The sequence below is a fragment of the Manduca sexta genome, unplaced genomic scaffold (assembly GCF_014839805.1).
Source record: "Manduca sexta isolate Smith_Timp_Sample1 unplaced genomic scaffold, JHU_Msex_v1.0 HiC_scaffold_53, whole genome shotgun sequence".
Taxonomy (NCBI): Eukaryota; Metazoa; Arthropoda; class Insecta; order Lepidoptera; family Sphingidae; genus Manduca; species Manduca sexta.
Window position 1 is genome coordinate 530,760 of NW_023595330.1, and position 20,370 is coordinate 551,129.

The following is a 20,370-nucleotide window of genomic DNA, read 5'->3' on the forward strand; positions in this document are numbered from 1 at the left end:
GACGCAGAGCGTGCAGCTGTCGAAGTTGTGGTCGCGGAAGACGTTGAGCACGGTGTCGGCCAGCAGCACGTTGAGCAGAAGCGGGCAGGCGGAGTGCGCGGGGCGGGGCGCGGCGGGTGCGGCGGAGGGGGCGGGCACGGCCACGGCGCCTGGGCCCGGCGTCGGCGCGGGCGACGCGGCCCGGCGCGGCGCCGGCGAGCCCCGCGCCGCCGCGCCCGCGCTCGCGCCCTCGCACCCGCGCCGCGACCGACCCTCCCGGGACTCGCTCGCGGGAGACGCGGACCGTTTCACACCTGCAAATTAATAATATGCATTCTATTTTCGATTGTTGTAGAATTACGGTGTAGTTTAGTTATAAGACTTATTTTCTGAGACGTTGTCATGACCCACTAAAACGATTTAATATAGACGCAATTATTTTACTTATAAAAATGTTTTTATTCATAAAACTATAGTAACTCACCGTTCCGATGCGAGTCGGTGTCGGTGTCTGCGTCGCGCTTGCCCTGCTCGCGGTGGCAGCGCGGCCGATACACGGCCTGCGGCGGCAGCGTCACCGGCGGCAGCAGCTGACTCGGCAACGTCGTCAGCGGCGCGTACTTCGACGAGCCCACGTACTTGTACACAGTCGGTGGTTTGAATACGAACGACCAGTCCTACGGCAAGAAGTAACACGGGGTTAAAAAGACAAGCAAATAAATTTGATTAACACATTACACGAAGAATTACTTATCACCAATCTATGGTCTATGAATCAAGGATGTTTCAGCTTTAATTCGTTATGACGGAAATCTCGTTATGTACTCGTAATGTTACAATAACAGACACTTTTCCTGCCCTCACAAGTGCTACTACAACTTCTAAACCAAGATCGACAGTAGCACGCATTTTATGACACAAAGCGGGTAGACGAGTCTCGGGACCAAAAACTTGTTATTATTACGTAACGCTATGAATCAAATAGAAAGGTTGGAGGAGGATAGAAGAGTTAGAAATAGTTGTCCACTGCTCTCCAAAGCAATGCGGAGGGCAAAATCATGAACTAAAAACGCATCTTAACCCCAAGTATAGGAATATTTACGTCATATGCCAGTTGTAAAGCATCACGGATAAAAGAACACGAGGACATGTTTGCTGGTGGTCCAGTGGTTACCTCGATGGCGGCGTCCGGTGGTGGGGAGCCGGCGGGCGGCAGGTGTCGCGGCGGCGGCACGTCGTCGGGCAGGCTGAAGCCGGGCGAGGGCTGCGCGTGCGCCTCCATGCTGGGCGGCGTGGGGAACATCTTGCTGAGCTCCTCCGCGCGGACGCACCGGCCCGCCCAGCGAGACTCCTCGCCGCACGCCACCTGCATCTACACACCACATACCGTTCTTAGCAAAAACTCATAAAACCATTCATATCTATGTAAATATTAACACACATGGATTATATATAAATAACAGGATTACGGTTATGCAAATAGAGAAAATTACTCTTACAAAATGTGATTAACCATTTTAATCACTTTTTTCGATCTATATCTAAAACGGACCAATCAGAACAAAGTTTTTTGACATGAGTTATTTCGATTGGTTTATACTTAGAATCGAATTGAAGATGGAGGTTGGGATCGTTTATTAAAAATGGTAGTGTAAAATACAAACAATATGGTTAAGAATCCAAAGAAAAAAGGGAAATTCTTTTTCATAAATAAAAAAAATATATATTTGACTGCAAACATGTAAACGAGTTAAAAGATATTTAGCTCCGAGATTAAAGATATAAAAAAAATCGAAATTGAACCCACACCTTATAAATATAAATAAGTAACGGTATAACACTATGTTGTAGTATTTTTAAGTGAATATGCTTTACATTACAGAAAAATCAACTTTATCACTTAGATATAAAAAACACAATACTATCGACACAATATATGTATAAAACGTATATAGTATATAAAGAAGGGTGTACACTCACAAGTCTTACCGTCTCATCACCGCTGGCCGCGTCGTCCGAGTTGTCGAATATCTGGTCGAGGTCCTTGAACGTCGCGCACAGCCCGTCCGATGTGAACAGATTCTTGTACTCTTTTGTGTCCTCCTGGCGAGTGGAATGGTATGTTGATACCGTGAGCCAGAAATATTTTTATTCCAAATATATAGTCAATAATAATTTCAATGTAATCACATAACTTATCGATAAACTTTAGAATACCGACATCGAAGACGTAAAAATATTTTTTAAATTTACTCGCCACTAATAAATAAATACATAGAAAATTTACTAAGATCGATGTTACTAATATATATTTAGAGATCGGACATGTATTGTTTTTTCCAAATCACACAGCACATGTCTTATTTTTCACTTCTAATCTCACACATTCTGTTGAAGTTCAAGAGTACAGTCGGTTTAAATAAATGCATTGTAACAAACCGTATGGTCTTGCCGCTCCTGCTTGATCTCGACCTTGGCGTGGTCGAGCATGACCGCCATGCTGGTGTGGTCGTGGCCCGCGTACAGATCCTCGCCGGCAGCCACGCCTAGCGCCAGCTCCTCGCGAAAGCAGTTCTCCTCGCTTTTGAAACGTTTCACAGGGTGTTCCAACCTGTAACCAGATATTCATGTGTCATTTTTACTATATTTATAACCAATTTTTGTAAATCATCAACCTGTACTTAAGACCATATTTATGGTTATACTAAAGTGTAGTGTAAAAATGTAACCAAACATTGAACACAACACAAATGTACTTTTTTGTTGGTTGCTGCGCAAATTGGTAGTGTTAATGTAGCGAGTTACTGATACACGTCGGCGAGCGCTCCTGCCGACGTAACCGTTGAGCTCGCGAACATATTCAATTTGTATTATTTAGTCTCATATTTGGATTACCTTCTCCTTTCATCTTACACATTTCACGTCCGGTACAATAGCGCTCTGAGGTACTGGGTTCGAATCCCAGGTCGGGCAAAGTGATATTTGAGTTTTTCTGCTCAGTATCAGCCCGGAGTCTGGAATTTGTGCCCGATATGGCGATAGGCCCGCCCCCTATCACATCATGGGACGGAACATACTTGGCGAAAAGTGGGTGCCCTAGTTGCGCCTCTGCATACCCCTTCGGGGATAAAATGCGTGATGTTATGTATGTTATATATGTATTCATCTTACACATTTTATTAGTTTTCTGCGTTGTATTACATAAATATGAACCGTGTGGGTATGCGTGCTTGCGCGTGTAGCGTGTGTACTGACCATGCGTAGACGGTGGTGTAGTCGTAGAGCATGCGCAGCGCGGTCTCGTCCTCGAGCGGGTCGGGGCGGCGCGGCGCGCGCGGCAGCACGGGCCGGCGCGCCGCCTCGGGGGGCTCGCCGCCCCACCCCGACCAGCCCGACCAGCCCGGGGACTCGCCCTGCGAAACAAACACAATGTTATATTATTTTCAAGATTACATAGATATTGAAACAAGCATACGTAGACATCGTCACTTAAGCAGTACCTTGTGCAATCTATTTGGTGACATAATTTCATGACAATCAACCAAGGTTAGTACTTTATTTTATTAAACTGATACTATTGCTTATAAGTAGGCGAAATTATGTTGGAGTGTTGCTACTCCTGTTTGCTTTCATATATTACCTGGTTGTACAGCTTGGGCGGCGGCAAGGATGGCGGCGCCGGAGTTGGCGGTGCATGCGGGTCAGGCGTGGGCGCCGGCGTGTGCAGCGTCGTCGGCACCGCGCCCGTGGTCTGTGCAAATATACACACCAAATTTCAATACACTGTCAGAATACGTCACGTTACATCGTGTAAAAACTGTGATTTGCTAACCGCATTATAACTGAGACTCATAATGATCAAACAGAGTCGTTTTCTATATCCATGCCTCGTTGAATATGAATATTTAATTCATGCGAGTTGTTGCATTTATTTATGAATATATTTAAAAATAAATTGTGAAGTAATAAACAATTAGACAAATATATATATTCTAGAATTTATTTCTTGTATAACGTAGTTTCTAAACTTATTGCAAAGCAAAATTGACAATATGGAAGTGGATGGTGAGTGGTGCAGTTACCTGGTGCTGTCCCTGCGCGGCGTGGTGTCCGGGCGAGGGCGGCGGCGGCCCGGCGGAGGGCGGCGCGGAGGCCCCGGGCGCGGGCGAGCCGGCGCACGAGCCCGGCGACCCCGCGCCGCCGCCGCCCGCCAGCGCGCCCGCCACCAGCGACCCTCTGCGGGCACCACACGCTCATTACCGACACGACACATACCACACGTGCGGGACGAAACGAACCACCAGTGTCACCTCACCAACATAAACTCCATTTAGAATATTCTTTTAGAACGGTTTAAAGGAAACTCATTTTAAATTACATAAACTTTTGCTGTATTATATTTTATCGATATAAAATTCTTCATCATCGTCATCGATATAATTACAAAAGCGATAATTTTTTGCACTGTCAATATTGTTATAAATATTTTACACGTCACACTGATCGATCGCTCTCGACCCGCTAAACAGAATGACAAAAATAATGAACGAAATGAATGGCGACTGAACTCCCTCGTGATTCATGAAACAAATGCTCACGATAATCCAAATGATGTCGATAGAGATGAGAGGTAGATGTTATACGTGACTGTCGATATTTTAATATTGTACTCATTCGTCGCTTATAAAAAAAGAAACACATTTATAAGCAGCGAGTGTACAGCGAACAAAACGTGTGGGTGACGCGACGGCTCCCGTCCACGAGGCGTCGCCGATGGGCAAATATGAGGTAAATTTTGTAGATGGTCTTATGAAATACACAACATTTGTGACATGGATCCAAACGTACATCATAATGCTACGTTCATTGACGTTCATACTGGCAAATGATAATTCGATAAAATGCCTTTATCGATAAAATATGTAAAAATGTATCGATATACAGTTGATGTCAATATTTATATCACCGTACTGTCTGAAAACGATTTATAAGCTATCTTTAGGTTGGTCATAAAGATTGACATCATCTGCACGAATTATCGAATGCAGCGTACAATGTCGATAAATAGGTACACAGTTAGTTTATATAGAAGACACAAAACATGCAATTTTATATGACATATCCATTCACAATAATATAACATAGTATTCATGCACTAGTATCATCTACAATGCAATAAATTTATAGAAATGGCATCGCATCATGCACTAAACAAGCATTGCATAATTTGTGACTCGATTCTGTATCATTTTGTGTGAAATGTGTCAATCGTACACTGATTTTTGTGAGCATTGATATTTTAAATATGGAATTGAAATTTGGTTTACATAGTACAGTATAATCCGTTTATTATGACTCTGCCTATATTGACCAACCTCTTATTATGACGTAATTACACTACGAAGTTTGGTTTTCATATAAGATTCTTTATAAAAAAGTCGGATATAATGACTTCCCTTACAGTGACATGTCGCTTATTGTGACCCCTTTTAATAAATTATGTCCGATTATAATGACCGACATGATTCTTTACGCCTTCGGTAATGTTCGTTGATGCCCGACGACGTTCGGCACGTGGTTCGTTTTATTTTGAATCTCAGTGATGGGGAAGAAGAAGTCGAGGAAGAACCATTACCTACCGCAGAAGAGGCATTAAAAGCTGCACAATTATTATCCTGATTTGTTCATAGCAATATTGAAAACGATAATTTGACCATAGCGATGTCTTCTATACACAATAGTATTAGAGACTGTTTTTTACAATAAAAATAAAAAAAACAAAAAGCAGACAAAAAATTACAGATTACTTATATTAAAAATACAACTTTTATGTACATACATACATACATACATTTTATAAGTTACTATGTTTCTCTATTAAAGTACTTAAATACATGCATACCATTTACAAAAAAATGTTTTTTTTTCACAAAACGCTTTGTATGACGTCCGCTTATTATGACGTGTTTGTCAATTCCTTTCGATGTCATTATAAACGGATTCGACTGTATTTACAAATTGAATAAAAAAAACATTTGGCGAGAAAATACAATTACTAAGTCTGCAGCAAAAATTCACAGCGATAAGTTACTGTAAGCGTTAGATATTGTTTTTAAGCAAAAGGGGCTCTATTCCGTGTGAGTAATGGTGTGGTGTTGTGTGTGTGGTGGTGTGTATACTCACCGGGTGGGCGCGGGCGGCGGGGGCGGCGCGTGGTGGCGCAGGCGCGCGGGAGCGGCGCGGCGGTGGAAGGGGGGCGCGCGGGGGGCGCGGCGCCGCCGCCACCTGCACCCACACAACGCTAGCCCCGCCGGCGAGCCCAAGCTCCTCACACTTTAACTCTCCGCGCCGACACCGCGACACCGCGACACCGCGACACCCACCGAGACCAACTTTACTTTAGCCCGAACGCGACAACGCACTGCGCACTCACAGTGAGGCTGAACGTTACGCAGTCTCCGCCCGACGGGTCGGAGCCACTCAGACGGCGGGTTTTATTGTTTTACACCGTCAGCGGTTTAAGCGATTCTCGAAAAGCTTTATTCGTGCATTTAAACTACATTTATCGCGCGCAATGATACTGCGTAACTCATCTGATGTAAGATTTACAAGTCGAACGAGACGAATTATCGTGACAGCTAAGAGATATCAAAGTGTGACAAGAGTCTGCATCGGTCGCGACGAAGGAATCTAAATTGAACCAAAACCATAATGTTTAACATTACGTCATTTCATTCAAAATATATTTAGTTTCCTTCGACGCATGTTTACATACCAACATACATGTTCACATGTACGTTGGTGAAGCTTCAACCCTCTACAGCTTAACACTACATAATAAAAAACTAAAAAAATATATATAGAAATTAGAAAAAATAAAAAACACATTCGCATACATAACATCTACCTATCAAATCTACACGGCTGCTAAACCCTGTTAGAGTAGAATCACAGTCACTATGAACCTTCTGTCGCTGGAATAGTGTTCTATATTGACTGCGACACATTCATACAGATATGCATGTCCATTGAGGAAAATAATTAAAATATAAATACTTGTCTCATACATACGATACATAGATAGCACAAACACAACTACATCTATTTGTACTGCGTCCTATCTACAGTATATAATTTAAATATTGCTATATTAAGTATATTGATCGTTCGTACGCGCGTTACGGAAACTATGTACAATTAATGCCATGATCATTTCCTGCACGACTTTACTATATCATGTCGCTGTACAAGGTACATGACGGTTAAGTATTTATCGTTTTTACAAAAAATACATAATGGAATAATAAATGGCGACAAAAAAGCAAAAAATTGGGGTGTAATTTACATAATCTGGCATTGGCTTTTATGTTACAAATTATAAATAATGTATCGATGAAAGAAATTCATATAGAATAATTTCGTAGGATAAAACACAGGGTGTTTCATTTATAATAATCTTTACAACGTCTAAATTACCCCGTCTATACATAATTAAAATTGTACACAACATTTCCATAGCGCACGCATTCGAACGTCTGCACACTAATATAATCGTCACGACGTCTCTGTACGTCCTGCTCGGTTGTGTACTCACTTGGTACAGGTACAGGGTGTTTTGCGGGTGGGGTCGACGAAGTCATCGTTCTTATCGGCGGCTGGGTCGCTGAAGCACAGTTCCGCACTCTGCAATGTAAAACCGACTCTATTAGCACATGATCTGATTATTGTATATTGGTAAAAGTTCTTTTTTTATATGTGAAATAAAATTGATTTCTTTTTGACATGTGCGAAGATGTATATATTATGATTTTAGCTTAATAAAAATAATATTTATATAATCTTCATCGTTTAATATTGGAAGTACACTCAGAACTGCTCGTTAATTCTAAAAGAAGCTCTGTTTCCAACTTCCAGGGTGTAATAATTTATAGTCATATACATTATATTGGGGTGATTGGATAGTCACTGTAGTATCATATTATTGAATTAGGTGTATCCTATAAAATGCTTGTAGGTGGAAATGAATATATAAAAATTTATTATAGAAAATGTACAGACTAAAATATCAGTATTAGAATAGAAGTGGCGATGATTGATAGCACGGCAAAGGAAAACACGACTTGAGGACGTACTGGGGCGTAACGTACAAACGGCGCAGCGTAGTTAGGCGTAGGAATAAATGAATCACATGTAATTTATACTTTAGCACTGATTTACATGTTTTTTTTTCCCCATCGTCATGCATCACAGACATTACGTATACTTTAAACGAGGTATAGATTAGCAAAACTTACATAAGTTGACATCGGCAATAGATTTTTACCATGAAAACAATCACGGCAAGTCTTGTGCAAGTTTGAGATAGTTGCGGCGAGTTTAGTCAGTGTGTGTGTGTGTGCGTGTGTACCTGGTGCGGCGCGGGCGTGGTGAGCGCGGTGAGCGCGCGCGGCGCCATGCGCGGCGGCGGCGCGCGCGCGCCCGGCTCCATGTCCGTCACCAGCGCGTACGGGCTCGGGTAGCGCATGCGCGACCCGCCGCACACCACCTGCGCACACGCATATTACACTACCACATGCATCTTATACATACCACTTTCTTTAACCAGATTTAAAACGTTACAAATAAAACCTTGAGCGTAAATAACGTCTATAAAAATGTTTCTATTTTAAATAAAAATAGTCTAATATCCTCGAAAGATAGATTAATTTTCCAGTAATTCTTTACAACACTAATAAAACTCTCTCAGTAGTAGATGAGAGTACTTGGCGGCAGTACAAGATTCAGAACAAGGGTCTTATGAGGATAAAGCCCCTGGTACTATACAATATAATGTTGTGTGTCTATGTGGTGTGTACCTCGACGGCGCCGCAGCCCTGCTCGAGCGGGTAGAGATGTCGCCAGGCGTCGAGCAGGCGCGCGGTGGCGGCGTCCGCCTCGCCCCACTCGCGCCCCGTCAGCCGCCCCTCCAGCCCGAACGGCGCCAGGATCACTGCAACACACCGCGCGGCACGCGTCACTCACAATGCTCTGTACTAGTACTCCAAATTCATTCACGGAATTCTCACATGACGTTAAGGCGATACCTCAAGGTCCATTTTCATACATTTTGTTTCACCTTTAATCTGGGTAACTAAACAAGTATCGGCAAGTAAAGAATTTAAATTCACGTCTAGTTAGTGATTAGTTCTCGCAGTTGAAAGAAAAACGTAAAAATAATTAATAATCATGGATATTTCGGCCTTTAAAATTTCGTCATATTAAATTTCGTCATATTAATTGACCATACTCCATCTCCCTTATACCCGACATTATCATCATCTAACCCTTAGCATCTCCGTTGTGGTCCGGCGAGTTGATCTTGGCGAGCCGCTTGGCGGTGAGCGTGCGCACGGGCGGATGCTGGCGCACGTCCACAGACGCGCACACCGTGCTCTCGCCGTGGAGGAAGAACGCGAACGAGAACGACAGGTGCCATGGACTGCGAACATATAAACATACACGTTAGTTATAATGTATCATTTATTTGGAATGTACAGGCAATTTTATGAACTTTAATTAAAGTGAAGTCACGCAGAATTACTTATTGTATCATTACATACTGCATTGGTCATACTGTTAGAATTAAATATTTAGAGTGACGTCACGTAGAGCATAATTACTTATTGTATCGTTATATACTGCATTGGTCTTACTGAGACATTAGACGATCAATAACGCCCAGTAATTCGACTTTTACAATGTCCTTCAAACGTGGACAATGCAAAGGTAGTTCGTACCTACCATATACCGAGAATATTTTGATCAAATAATGTGCTATTTTTATATAATGGATAAGTTTTAGACAAATAAATGTATGAAGGGGAACGAAGTCACGCTCTGGTGTCTTGTCGAGCGCAACACAGATACCTTCACATTGCTGTAGGAAGAGCGAGTCGCGTTGTCGCGCCCGCCGTTTGAGAGCAATCCATTGGGAATTGTTTCAAACCTATCTTCCGTGTCACTCTCTTACAACAGTTTACTATTGTCGCCCAGTGAAGTTTTGTCACTTCCACAAATTATGTCTCTAATGCTAAGCTGGTGCGAAACCAACCTAGCTCTATCCCCGTGTAATATAATATGCGAATTGATTGACAAACGCACCTCTTGCCGACATCCTCCTCGTCGCCGTCGTACGGTTGCACAAACCACTTGCCGAGCCTCACGAAGTCCCGCGACAGGAGACATCTGAAATCAATACACCAACGCATTAGATACATGTCAAATATTCTAATCAACAGACGAAAAAGATTTGATATCTTTATTATAAAAGAATTGACCAAGATATTATCTCACGGAATACGTCAAGTGAGTACTTTCGTAGTCTACAACTATCAGTTGACCCTTAACATAGCGAGGGGCGATGCAAATCCCCTTGAAATATTCACCCACAGACCTTCAAGCCGGATCGGGCAACATACAACGTCTGTCACCTTCTATTTTTAACCATAACGATGTAAGTAACGTAAGATGCTTGCACACGACCGTGCGCGCATTCACAGTGAAGTCTCGAAAGTGTTCAATAAAATGTAACATTTGACTGCCCTCGCGACACCAGAGCTTGGAAACGTGTGAAGAGTTTACGATCGGGTATAGTATTCCTTTTATTATATCGTATGGCGGATCACAATTATATTTGCGTGGTTCGGGTGAATGACAACGTACGTAACAAACTGTTGAGACGAAAGTTATGCCCGATTTACTAATACTCGTCGAAATTTTAGGATTTAACGTATGTTTATTATTGGCGAAAATATTGCAAGAAAACCTTCCTAATTTTATTTACATAATTTAGCAAGACCCATGTGTATAAGTCCGCAATCAACATCCTTTAAGTCTATTTATCACAATATTAATATATTTACAGCCTTATAACGACAAACCACAACGTTCTCTACACGTGAAAGTAGTAAATCTGCCAGTGCCCCGAATAGCGGGTAAGCGGCTTAGGAGTTCTGACCGGCGAAGATACAACTGTCAATGGACCGTAATATCTAGATCAAAGGGTGTTCTGTACAATTCTCCACAATAAACCTATTAAAGGGACAACGCATCCATCTATCCTTTGGGCAGATTTCTCTAGATTATAATAATCTCTTAAGGTATTTTAAGGGCCTGAACTCCGCAATAGTTGTCCAGGTTTTTAAAAAAGAAGAACAGTATGCAGTGCATAATGAGATTAGCAGATCTTTAATACACCCCTGAGCAAACCAGCCTTAGAACTTCGAATATCACTTCACTGCGCTCATCAGCATAAGACATCAGACGTAAAGCCCCACAATACCCGGTAATATATTTTAACTACCTTCAATTTGAGTCCATCAGTCGACATTCAACCGCGAGCGACACGTATCGATTCAAGTCGGTTTAAGTGTAAGGATTAACAAGGGCCGCAGCGCCATTGTGCCGACTGTCGGGCGACTCGGCCGCGCCGTGACGATGTCACGCGCAACACTTGCGATGAATAATCTTTTTGTCGTCAACACGCGGAGTCATTGCGTAATGGCGCGTTTATAACATTGCTTTGTGGTTTGTCAAACCGTTCGTAACCTTATGGGCTTGTTTGAAGTCTTTGTTTAGAGAATAACAGAAAAATGCTTTAGGATATTATAAAAGAACTTGTAAACAACTATATGACGATTTTGTTGAATATTATATTTTGTATAAACATCGAATATAACAGTACAGTCCAAATTAAGTTCGCCGACTAGACGTTTGATCACTCGGTGGTCGGAATAATTATGACGGCCCGATTTCTTCTGCACAGTCAGCTCAATCCATTATTATATACCTAACAACATAGGACTAGGGCCAGTTGTACTATTCGAATATGCATTTGCGCAACAAACGCGACAATATTTAAACTTTCATATTCCCTATCTATTGTCCTACTCTGCTGTCCAATTAAACGTTTCTATAAAAATATTCAACGCAACTTTCACTGTACACGCGTACAGTATGGTATATAATATGGTATGTTGTTACCACACGCTATTTAAAGCGAGTGCAGAGTGTACGAGTGGTGAGTGTACACTGTACAGTGTACTTTTGTTGCGCACTATTCAACAGAGTCTAAGTATATATCGAGTATTAATAGAACGTTTTCCGATTATATCTTGTAAGCTACGTGCATACGACGGTGGAATCGATTCGTGTGCGATATTATGAACCGATGTAGATAATTTGTGCGGATAAAATTCACTTTTCAACGTCTTACCTGCCGCTCGTGTACGCCGAAGGCAGTCTTTATAGTTGCTGTGTAGTTAATTCATTCCGATATTACAAATCTCGTTTGTTTTTTGAATATGACAACAATTTTTACGACTCCCGCACGTGAGGAAAACGTGATAAATATTAAATGACAGAATATTTTCTACAGGCACATAATTAGCACTTTGTAAAGTTAGCTTTTTCTTTTGGAATTTTTTCTCAATAAGACTTGCTTTAATCAAATAACTTTAGTGCCGTTGTAAACTAGAACAAATGCTGGAAAACTAGGACAAATGGAAGGTTCAGACACGAGTAACTTTACGCCGGCAATCAAAGACGTCGGCTGCGTCTAAATAAACAAAGATACAGTCGCTGAACCGACGAGACAGGCAGGATTATCTGGTTTTGCGCGAACGTGATAAAAATGTATGCAAATTACGCGCAATACGAGATTTCATATCTGCGTGCAGAAACAAAGCTCGAATTGAACTTTGATAATTAGACCGGTTTCGCAACGAATTACTCGTCATCGGCGACAACTGCAGTCATCAAAACATCGGATACCCGGTTATTTACAAATAATAGTAAATAGAACCGAACTAAATCCGCATAAGATTTTATACTAAGAAATTCTACAAATTCGAAACATAGTTTACACAAATCGAATCCAAAAACACAAACGCTCCCTACATGTAAAAGACGCCTTCTCACACACATTCCAAACCCTCACGATATCTCACGCATCCATCATGCATCGTCCAACGCCGCCTTATGCGGGGCCGGTGTAAACAAAGATCGATGTGATGTACGCACGAGGTGCGGCGCTGCTCGGTGCGGCGGCGCGGCGTGTATTTCGGTCGGACGGCGCAACGCACCTACTATCTTTGACGTACACGGTTCGCGCCATAACCGCGGCGTCGTAAACAAACCGCATATTGATTCATTACACCACTAAATTCTTAAAACTGTTGATGCGTAAGTATGAGTGCGTGGCGTTTGTTTAAAGTGAATTGAAGAGTGAGGAAGACGCATGTATTCTTAACAGTTCAAGCATGCATCTCCATAGTGGTAGGTAGAGATGCACGTAACGCTATCAAAGATTACTTAATTCCCATTTAACAGGTAATACTACTTATTTACTACCATTCACGACTTTCAAAAGGAATAACACAACTCTACATTTAGAAGCGACCGAGATACCAACCAGGGCCCTCCCTAGGGATCGCATCCGGAACCAACCAGCTCCATAATGTGAGAACGCTACCACCAGAGCAATAAGGCGTTAGACACACAAAGAGGCTCTTAATTGTCGCCTTTATACCAACAAAGTTAGTTCAAACATCCATCCGACCACCAACGCGTATCGAGCAGTGTTTACTTATAATAAAGCTCTTCCTGCGATACAATCAACCTTCTTCCTGTCGACCTTGAACTTAGTTTTACTTGTCGAATCAGTTTTTTTTTTTTTCCTTATACATATACAAAGCTCCTGTTAATTATTATAGCCACATTGGTTCAACGGCAGTGGTAATGAGAAGCCGTTGAGGTGTTTGCTTCGATTACGTTTGCTCTTTCACAAAGCTCGTTGAAGCGGGGCAAATATTAATAGACGAAATGTAGACAACAAATTGTTTTACTTTATAACATTTCTTCCGGTTACAAAAACAGTAATATATAATATCACACACACACACACACAGATGCCTCTTTTCCCTTAAAGGGTAGGCAGACGCGCGACTGATGCTCTCTTATTCCGCTGTGTGTATTCCGCTCCATGATGTGATAGGGAGCAAGCCTATCGCCATATCTAGCAAAAAATCCAATCTTATACTGAGTGCAAAACCCAATACCACTTTGCAGAACCCGGGGATCGAACCCGAGACCACTACAGTCGTACCATAATACAACTATGTCATTAAATTTTAATCACACTTACGTAAATATGTAGGAGATAATTAGAAATACGCTCCTAAACATTTTTCGTAGTACATACACAACTATTACATCACACACGATGCCTCCCCGCGCACAAACAAATATTAAGCTACCATACAATATTTTTTACCAATTAATTCTTGTTAAAATATTACTTAATTAAAAGTATTAAAACAGTAAAGACTGTGTTACATAAATCCGTACAGCGATTTTAAAACAAACTTTCACATTTCGGGCCCAAGTTTTGCACAACTTGTTTTATTGTTATTATTATCCGTAACAAAAGTTCAAGTCGTTGATTGTTATGTTTCATTGTTAATAATTCGCTAACCAGTTTTGTTACAGTTTTATAATTAATCTGATGAATTGTAACGGGCTTCTTGAATGTTTCAATGAATAAAGAACATTAAGCACAATGAGATATGGTTCAATACTGTAAGTTCAAAAATAAGGAATTATGACGAACATTATTAATATGTAACAAGTATGTGACCAGGTGCCTAATAACATTTAAACCTGAGGTATTTTTCCTAAACTTAAGTGAGGTCCTTAATGGCAAATAATAACTGTAAGAAGATATGCGCCAACGCAACGCTTATAAAGAATGATGTCCTTAGATTTAACAGGATTCGGAATTTGGAGGTCCTTTTCATTTATATGACGCAACAGAGATGAAAACTCCACCTTTATACGGTAAAAGGTAGCAAAAAATATACCAAAATGTGTAATGTAAGTAAAACTGTCTTGGCGACTATTGTCATTAAAAAATTAAACATAAAGAAGAAAACTGGACTAATAAATATATTGCGCATACTTTAATATCTTTGTTTATATTGTATACTCATGTCAAGCTATATCATGTGAACAAATAACATGCACTAGTGAAGCACTCTAGTGTCTAGTGCATGTGCACTGACCGCCTGCAGCGGCGTATAGTGCGGCGCGGGCGCATGCAAACTGCCCGCGCAGTACCGGGGGGGTGCGCAAGCGCAGGTGTTAGCATTCCGCGGAATGCGTGCGCCGCGCATCGCAAACGCACTCGATATACTAAACAGGTGTGAATCCGTGTCGCGCTTGCGCCTCCATCACGTTGCATGTTATTTTGCCGCTATTTGGAATTATTCATAGAAACAAAAACATGTAGAGATTTTTTTAAAACAAATATTGTAAGAAAAGGCTTACAATATTTGTTGTTTGAAAGATAACTTGGATTAGAGCTAACAAGGCAATGAGCGGGTGTAAAATTTAGGCCCAGGAAAAAAAAATTGCAAATCTATAACTTTATGTAGAGTGCTTAGTTTAAATATCATAGGGGTAAACATTTGCGTTACACATAATAATTAAGTTTTATTATTTGTTTAAAATTAGGCAACATTTGTTATAATTTTCTTACATTCACCAAAAGCCGGTGCAACTATTGCATGCTCGCAATCAAAACAATATCCAATCCTCTACATCGATAGAAAAATAAACATTTACATTAAGAACGAACAAAATATCAAATTAATTTCCAACACACAAACAAAATGGGGCAGTTAACAACAAACAAATCTTTACACTATAAAACGGCCCATAAAAATATTAACTCAATCAAACGTCGGAGATTAACGAGCCGTCCCGAAGGATATGGTATCCTTTTTTCGAAAAGCTTTTTGTGGTGCATGTTTGGTGCGCGCGGGTATGGCGCGGCGAGTGCGTATCGTAAAGTGGCGGCGGGATCGCGTCGACGGAACGCATTGTTTCTTTGACATGCCGCCAGCCGACGGCGGGGTCAACGACTCGTCTGGATTTCGTTCATATTCCGAGATTCTCTGGCGCTGAGATGCACGGCGCGGTGCGGCCGGCGGTGGCTGCGCCCGTTGCGTCATGCTCTACAATTGATTAGATGGCTTGTTTAACGACTGTTGTGTTTGCTCTGCGGCTCTCATTATGCGCGGATTTTAATTAACCAACTTTGAAGAGACTACAGTCGAATCCGTTTATAATGACATCGAAAGGAATTGACAAACACGTCATAATAAGCGGACGTCATACAAAGCGTTTTGTGAAAAAAAAACATTTTTTTGTAAATGGTATGCATGTATTTAAGTACTTTAATAGAGAAACATAGTAACTTATAAAATGTATGTATGTATGTATGTACATAAAAGTTGTATTTTTAATATAAGTAATCTGTAATTTTTGTCTGCTTTTGTTTTTTATTTTATTGTAAAAACAGTCTCTAATACTATTGTGTATAGAAGACATCGCTATGGTCAAATTATCGTTTTCAATATTGCTATGAACAAATCAGGATAATAATTGTGCAGCTTTTAATGCCTCTTCTGCGGTAGGTAATGGTTCTTCCTCGACTTCTTCTTCCCCATCACTGAGATTCAAAATAAAACGAACCACGTGCCGAACGTCGTCGGGCATCAACGAACATTACCGAAGGCGTAAAGAATCATGTCGGTCATTATAATCGGACATAATTTATTAAAAGGGGTCACAATAAGCGACATGTCACTGTAAGGGAAGTCATTATATCCGACTTTTTTATAAAGAATCTTATATGAAAACCAAACTTCGTAGTGTAATTACGTCATAATAAGAGGTTGGTCAATATAGGCAGAGTCATAATAAACGGATTATACTGTACTTTCTAGTTCTGCGTGCATTTGTTGCTTTATTTGAATGGATGATCCAATGTTTGTGTGTGTTTAAGAGTATACGAATTGAGATATTGGCACGTGTATAAACTTTGTGACATGCGCTAGCGTATTGCGTCATAAGTTGTAGGCCAAATTTTGCAAGTTATTTAACTTGATTTCCGCATTCCTTCAAAGCTGCAATAGTATATAATAAAATTGTGCAATGTTTACTAATATAAAAATATGTGACCAGTATGATCTAGATATTTAAATGGCTTCACTCTATATAACGTCTAGTTCGCCATACAAATATATGCAATAAATGGTACGGACATTATTCGCATTATGAAAACCGGTTGAAATTCAGTCCGAGATACATCACAAGAACGGACAAAGTCAATCATTATCATCGGCGGTTTGCACCTCAATTATCGGCACACAATGACACTTTACAAGAATCGTTTCAGTTTAACGAGAGGCGTGCCTCGCCCGGGGCTCGAAGCGGAGGGCAGCTCGGCAAAAAACGACATTAGAACGTCCCGGCGAGCGGCGACCTTCACGATATGGTCACGTCGGGGCCGATGCGCTTGCGCACCCGACAGATGCTACTTGCGCGAACCTATCAGACCTTCAAATACTTTTAGCTAGCCGCGTCGATACCAAATAAATTTTAATTTAGTTAATAATAATTAAAATTGCCCTGGCAAGGTAAATATGCGATATAGAGGTATACAGAAAAAGGTAGACTCGTATTGATTATAAATACAGATTACCAAATGGAACGATATTTATTTTGATATCATAAATTGATTGACAAAATTTTAAATTTATAAATAAAGATGTAATTACAGGAGATTTTAGTCAGTATGACCTACTTTTCACTGTAATCAAATTAACCAAGTCAAGGTGAATGGCAGATTTTCTAGCGACATTTATATCTGTTTATTTTGATACAAGGTATTATATTGTATTTAGAATATAGGTGATAACAAATCACTTGGAGCGTCTCAAAAACAGAGTCAACATCATACACGCCATTTACTTGACCGGCATGAAGTTAAACGCGGGTGACGTCGCAGTATTTTTTAAGGGATGCGCACATGCACTCCGATGTTCACTGCACAAGTTAGCCTAATAAACGTTACATCTTGCTTTACAAGGGCAACGCGATTACCTATCGATGATTTCTAACCGAGCACGGCCAGTTAATTTGCAGGACGTATTGTAACGAGCTGCGCATGAGACGTCAAACGTGACGCTTCATCGATTTCAAATTACGTTCGCGATCGCTCATTGTTAATATACAACGGACATGTTTTGCGGTGAGCCGGTTACTATTTAGTTACACGGTAGATACGTCGAATTCCGTATTGTGCGCCGCCACAATTTCCGTCTAATATTTTAATTGATCAGATATGGCTCAATTATCCTTTTCGTCGAACGCCTTTTCAGTGACTTTTCTTTTTGAGAAAAACCAACTTTATTCTAATTTACATAATGTTTATTTTTATTTATTTAAAATGGCCCCGCATAGGCGTAATGCTAGGCCTATCTCAATTTATGGCTCGTATTTCTGCGTAATGATTTACCTTTCAATGAGGTTATGGAGCGCTTTGAACAACAGCGAACGACACTCGTAGGACAGGCCGCTCTCCCACGACCCCTGCTCGCCTTCTGTAAACAAAGAAACATAATGTTACCACTCACAGACATAACAACGTAGCGTTACACTAATACATTGGATATTTTTATTTGTCATTCAATCGCAACAATGAGAAATCAGTGCCTTATAAAGGAGTCTATTGACATGTTGTTTGTAATTTGGTAAAATTATAGCTTATCTGTAGTCATACAAAATTCCAATTCAGTCCGGAGTTTAGACCGATAACATTGAACATTTTGTCCTAACCGCTATGTCACCTGGGCATTGACTGCGTTTCCCTAAACATTTTTATTCGTAGTGGATTTTACAATATAGCCACTGGGCCGGGCGGCCACCGCACCGCCTCCCGTTCAAGGTCGTTATGACAATGAAAATGTGCACAATAAAGCGGAATGGAGGAACGATAAAATCTTGGCTGGATGCACAGCGGCAAGTAACGCTACAAATAGCTGTTGTTGCATTCGCATCACGAGATAAACTCGCCGTATCAACAACGTTAGATGCGAAAACAAGGCGGTGCGCGCGGCCGCTGTTGCCGCTCCGGCGCGCGGTGTCGCCGTCCCGCTCGCGCGCGCCCGCGGTCCGATCGACGATGTGGTGAGTGACGTCACGCGGTTCCGACCGCGGCCCGCGCCGCACGTGCTTGTGTTTGTACCCGCACTGTGCCCGCACCGCCGCACACCGCCGCGACACCGCACACATGCGAGTGAGGCACAGCGGTGAGCAGCGGTGTGCAGCGGTGGTTGCCAGGTTGGCGGTAGCGCCCGCGCTCCCGTCCGTGATCACCATTTAATTATTGACATTGAATTTTCCATGCGGACAGTATTATAATGAGTCGACGTGACAGTTGATTCTCTAATCGCAGATAAAGACGTGCTCATTATCAGTATAATGATACGTTAATAATATGTGCTCGAACGACTTCGCCGATGGAATGTTGGTAACTCACTTGTGCGGTAACCGCTAGAGATTGTATTATGAAAGTATTAGTGATGTAACGAATGTCATTTTTTGAACATTCGCGAATGCGAATGCGAATATCTGCTACCGACATTCGCGAATGCGAATGCGAATGTTTAGTTTTTGTTCAAATTTGGCGCCAATTTTCTATGATGATTATCTAAATTTTATTATTATCTAAGATGATAATTATCTAAACATTGAAAAGTTATGTAAAGACTGATAAAAAAATTATAGAAGATATTGTTTTTGTTTCTTTCAATTGCTTTTAATTTCTTAGTTGCTATTGTGTTACAAGTTCTATGGGGAATTACATTTTTAAGCTTTATTAAAGTAAACGAAATAATTTTTGTTTTATTTTTTAAAGTTTAATATTCCTCTACTCAAGTTTAATTACTAACTTAAAAACATGGTAAAAAATAGTTAATTAATTGGTATGTTTTAAGAAAGAGAGGTATTTTTCTTTGAGAGTCTATAATTTTTGTTTGTTTGTTTAGACTATATTTATAGTTTATTGTAGAAGTATATTGTTTTAGTTTAGATTTTGATTTTATTAACCTACTATTACACACACAGTATTACGAATATTATCTCGGAAGGGGTATGCAGAGGCGCAACCTGGGCACACACTTTTCGCCAAGTGTGTTCCGTCTAATAGTGTGACAGGGGGCGAGCCTATCGCCATGTCGGGCACAAATTTCACACTCCGGGCTGATACTGAGCAGAAAAATCCAAATATCACTTTGCCCGATCCGGGATTCGAACCCAGGACCTTAGCAGAGCGCTGCTGTACCGCACATGCAGTAGAACTATGCCACCGAGGCAGTCTACTATTATCTTCAAATATATTTTTCTGATATTGACATTCGCAAAACATTCGCAGAAATTTTGCGAATGCGAATATTAAAATATGCGAATATTCGCGAATGCGAATATTCGTTACATCACTAAAATATA

The 20,370-nt window shown here is 41.0% G+C and overlaps 1 protein-coding gene across 1 annotated transcript in view; it reads right to left on the minus strand.

Annotated features, from left to right (window-relative positions):
- LOC119193428 (mediator of RNA polymerase II transcription subunit 13-like) overlaps positions 1-19,242 on the minus strand; it is a 20,391-nt gene extending 1,149 nt beyond the window's left edge. The window contains exons 1-16 of the mRNA XM_037447025.1: positions 18,924-19,242; positions 18,380-18,464; positions 10,120-10,203; positions 9,303-9,457; positions 8,835-8,968; positions 8,387-8,524; positions 7,574-7,662; positions 6,163-6,264; positions 4,062-4,215; positions 3,620-3,730; positions 3,235-3,392; positions 2,419-2,590; positions 1,969-2,082; positions 1,154-1,351; positions 464-656; positions 4-293 (exon numbers count right to left, since the gene is read on the minus strand). Of these exons, the coding sequence (XP_037302922.1) occupies positions 4-293; positions 464-656; positions 1,154-1,351; positions 1,969-2,082; positions 2,419-2,590; positions 3,235-3,392; positions 3,620-3,730; positions 4,062-4,215; positions 6,163-6,264; positions 7,574-7,662; positions 8,387-8,524; positions 8,835-8,968; positions 9,303-9,457; positions 10,120-10,203; positions 18,380-18,464; positions 18,924-19,242 (2,496 nt within the window). The remainder of the gene's footprint in view (positions 1-3; positions 294-463; positions 657-1,153; positions 1,352-1,968; positions 2,083-2,418; positions 2,591-3,234; positions 3,393-3,619; positions 3,731-4,061; positions 4,216-6,162; positions 6,265-7,573; positions 7,663-8,386; positions 8,525-8,834; positions 8,969-9,302; positions 9,458-10,119; positions 10,204-18,379; positions 18,465-18,923) is intronic.
- Positions 19,243-20,370: the final 1,128 nt, after the last annotated feature.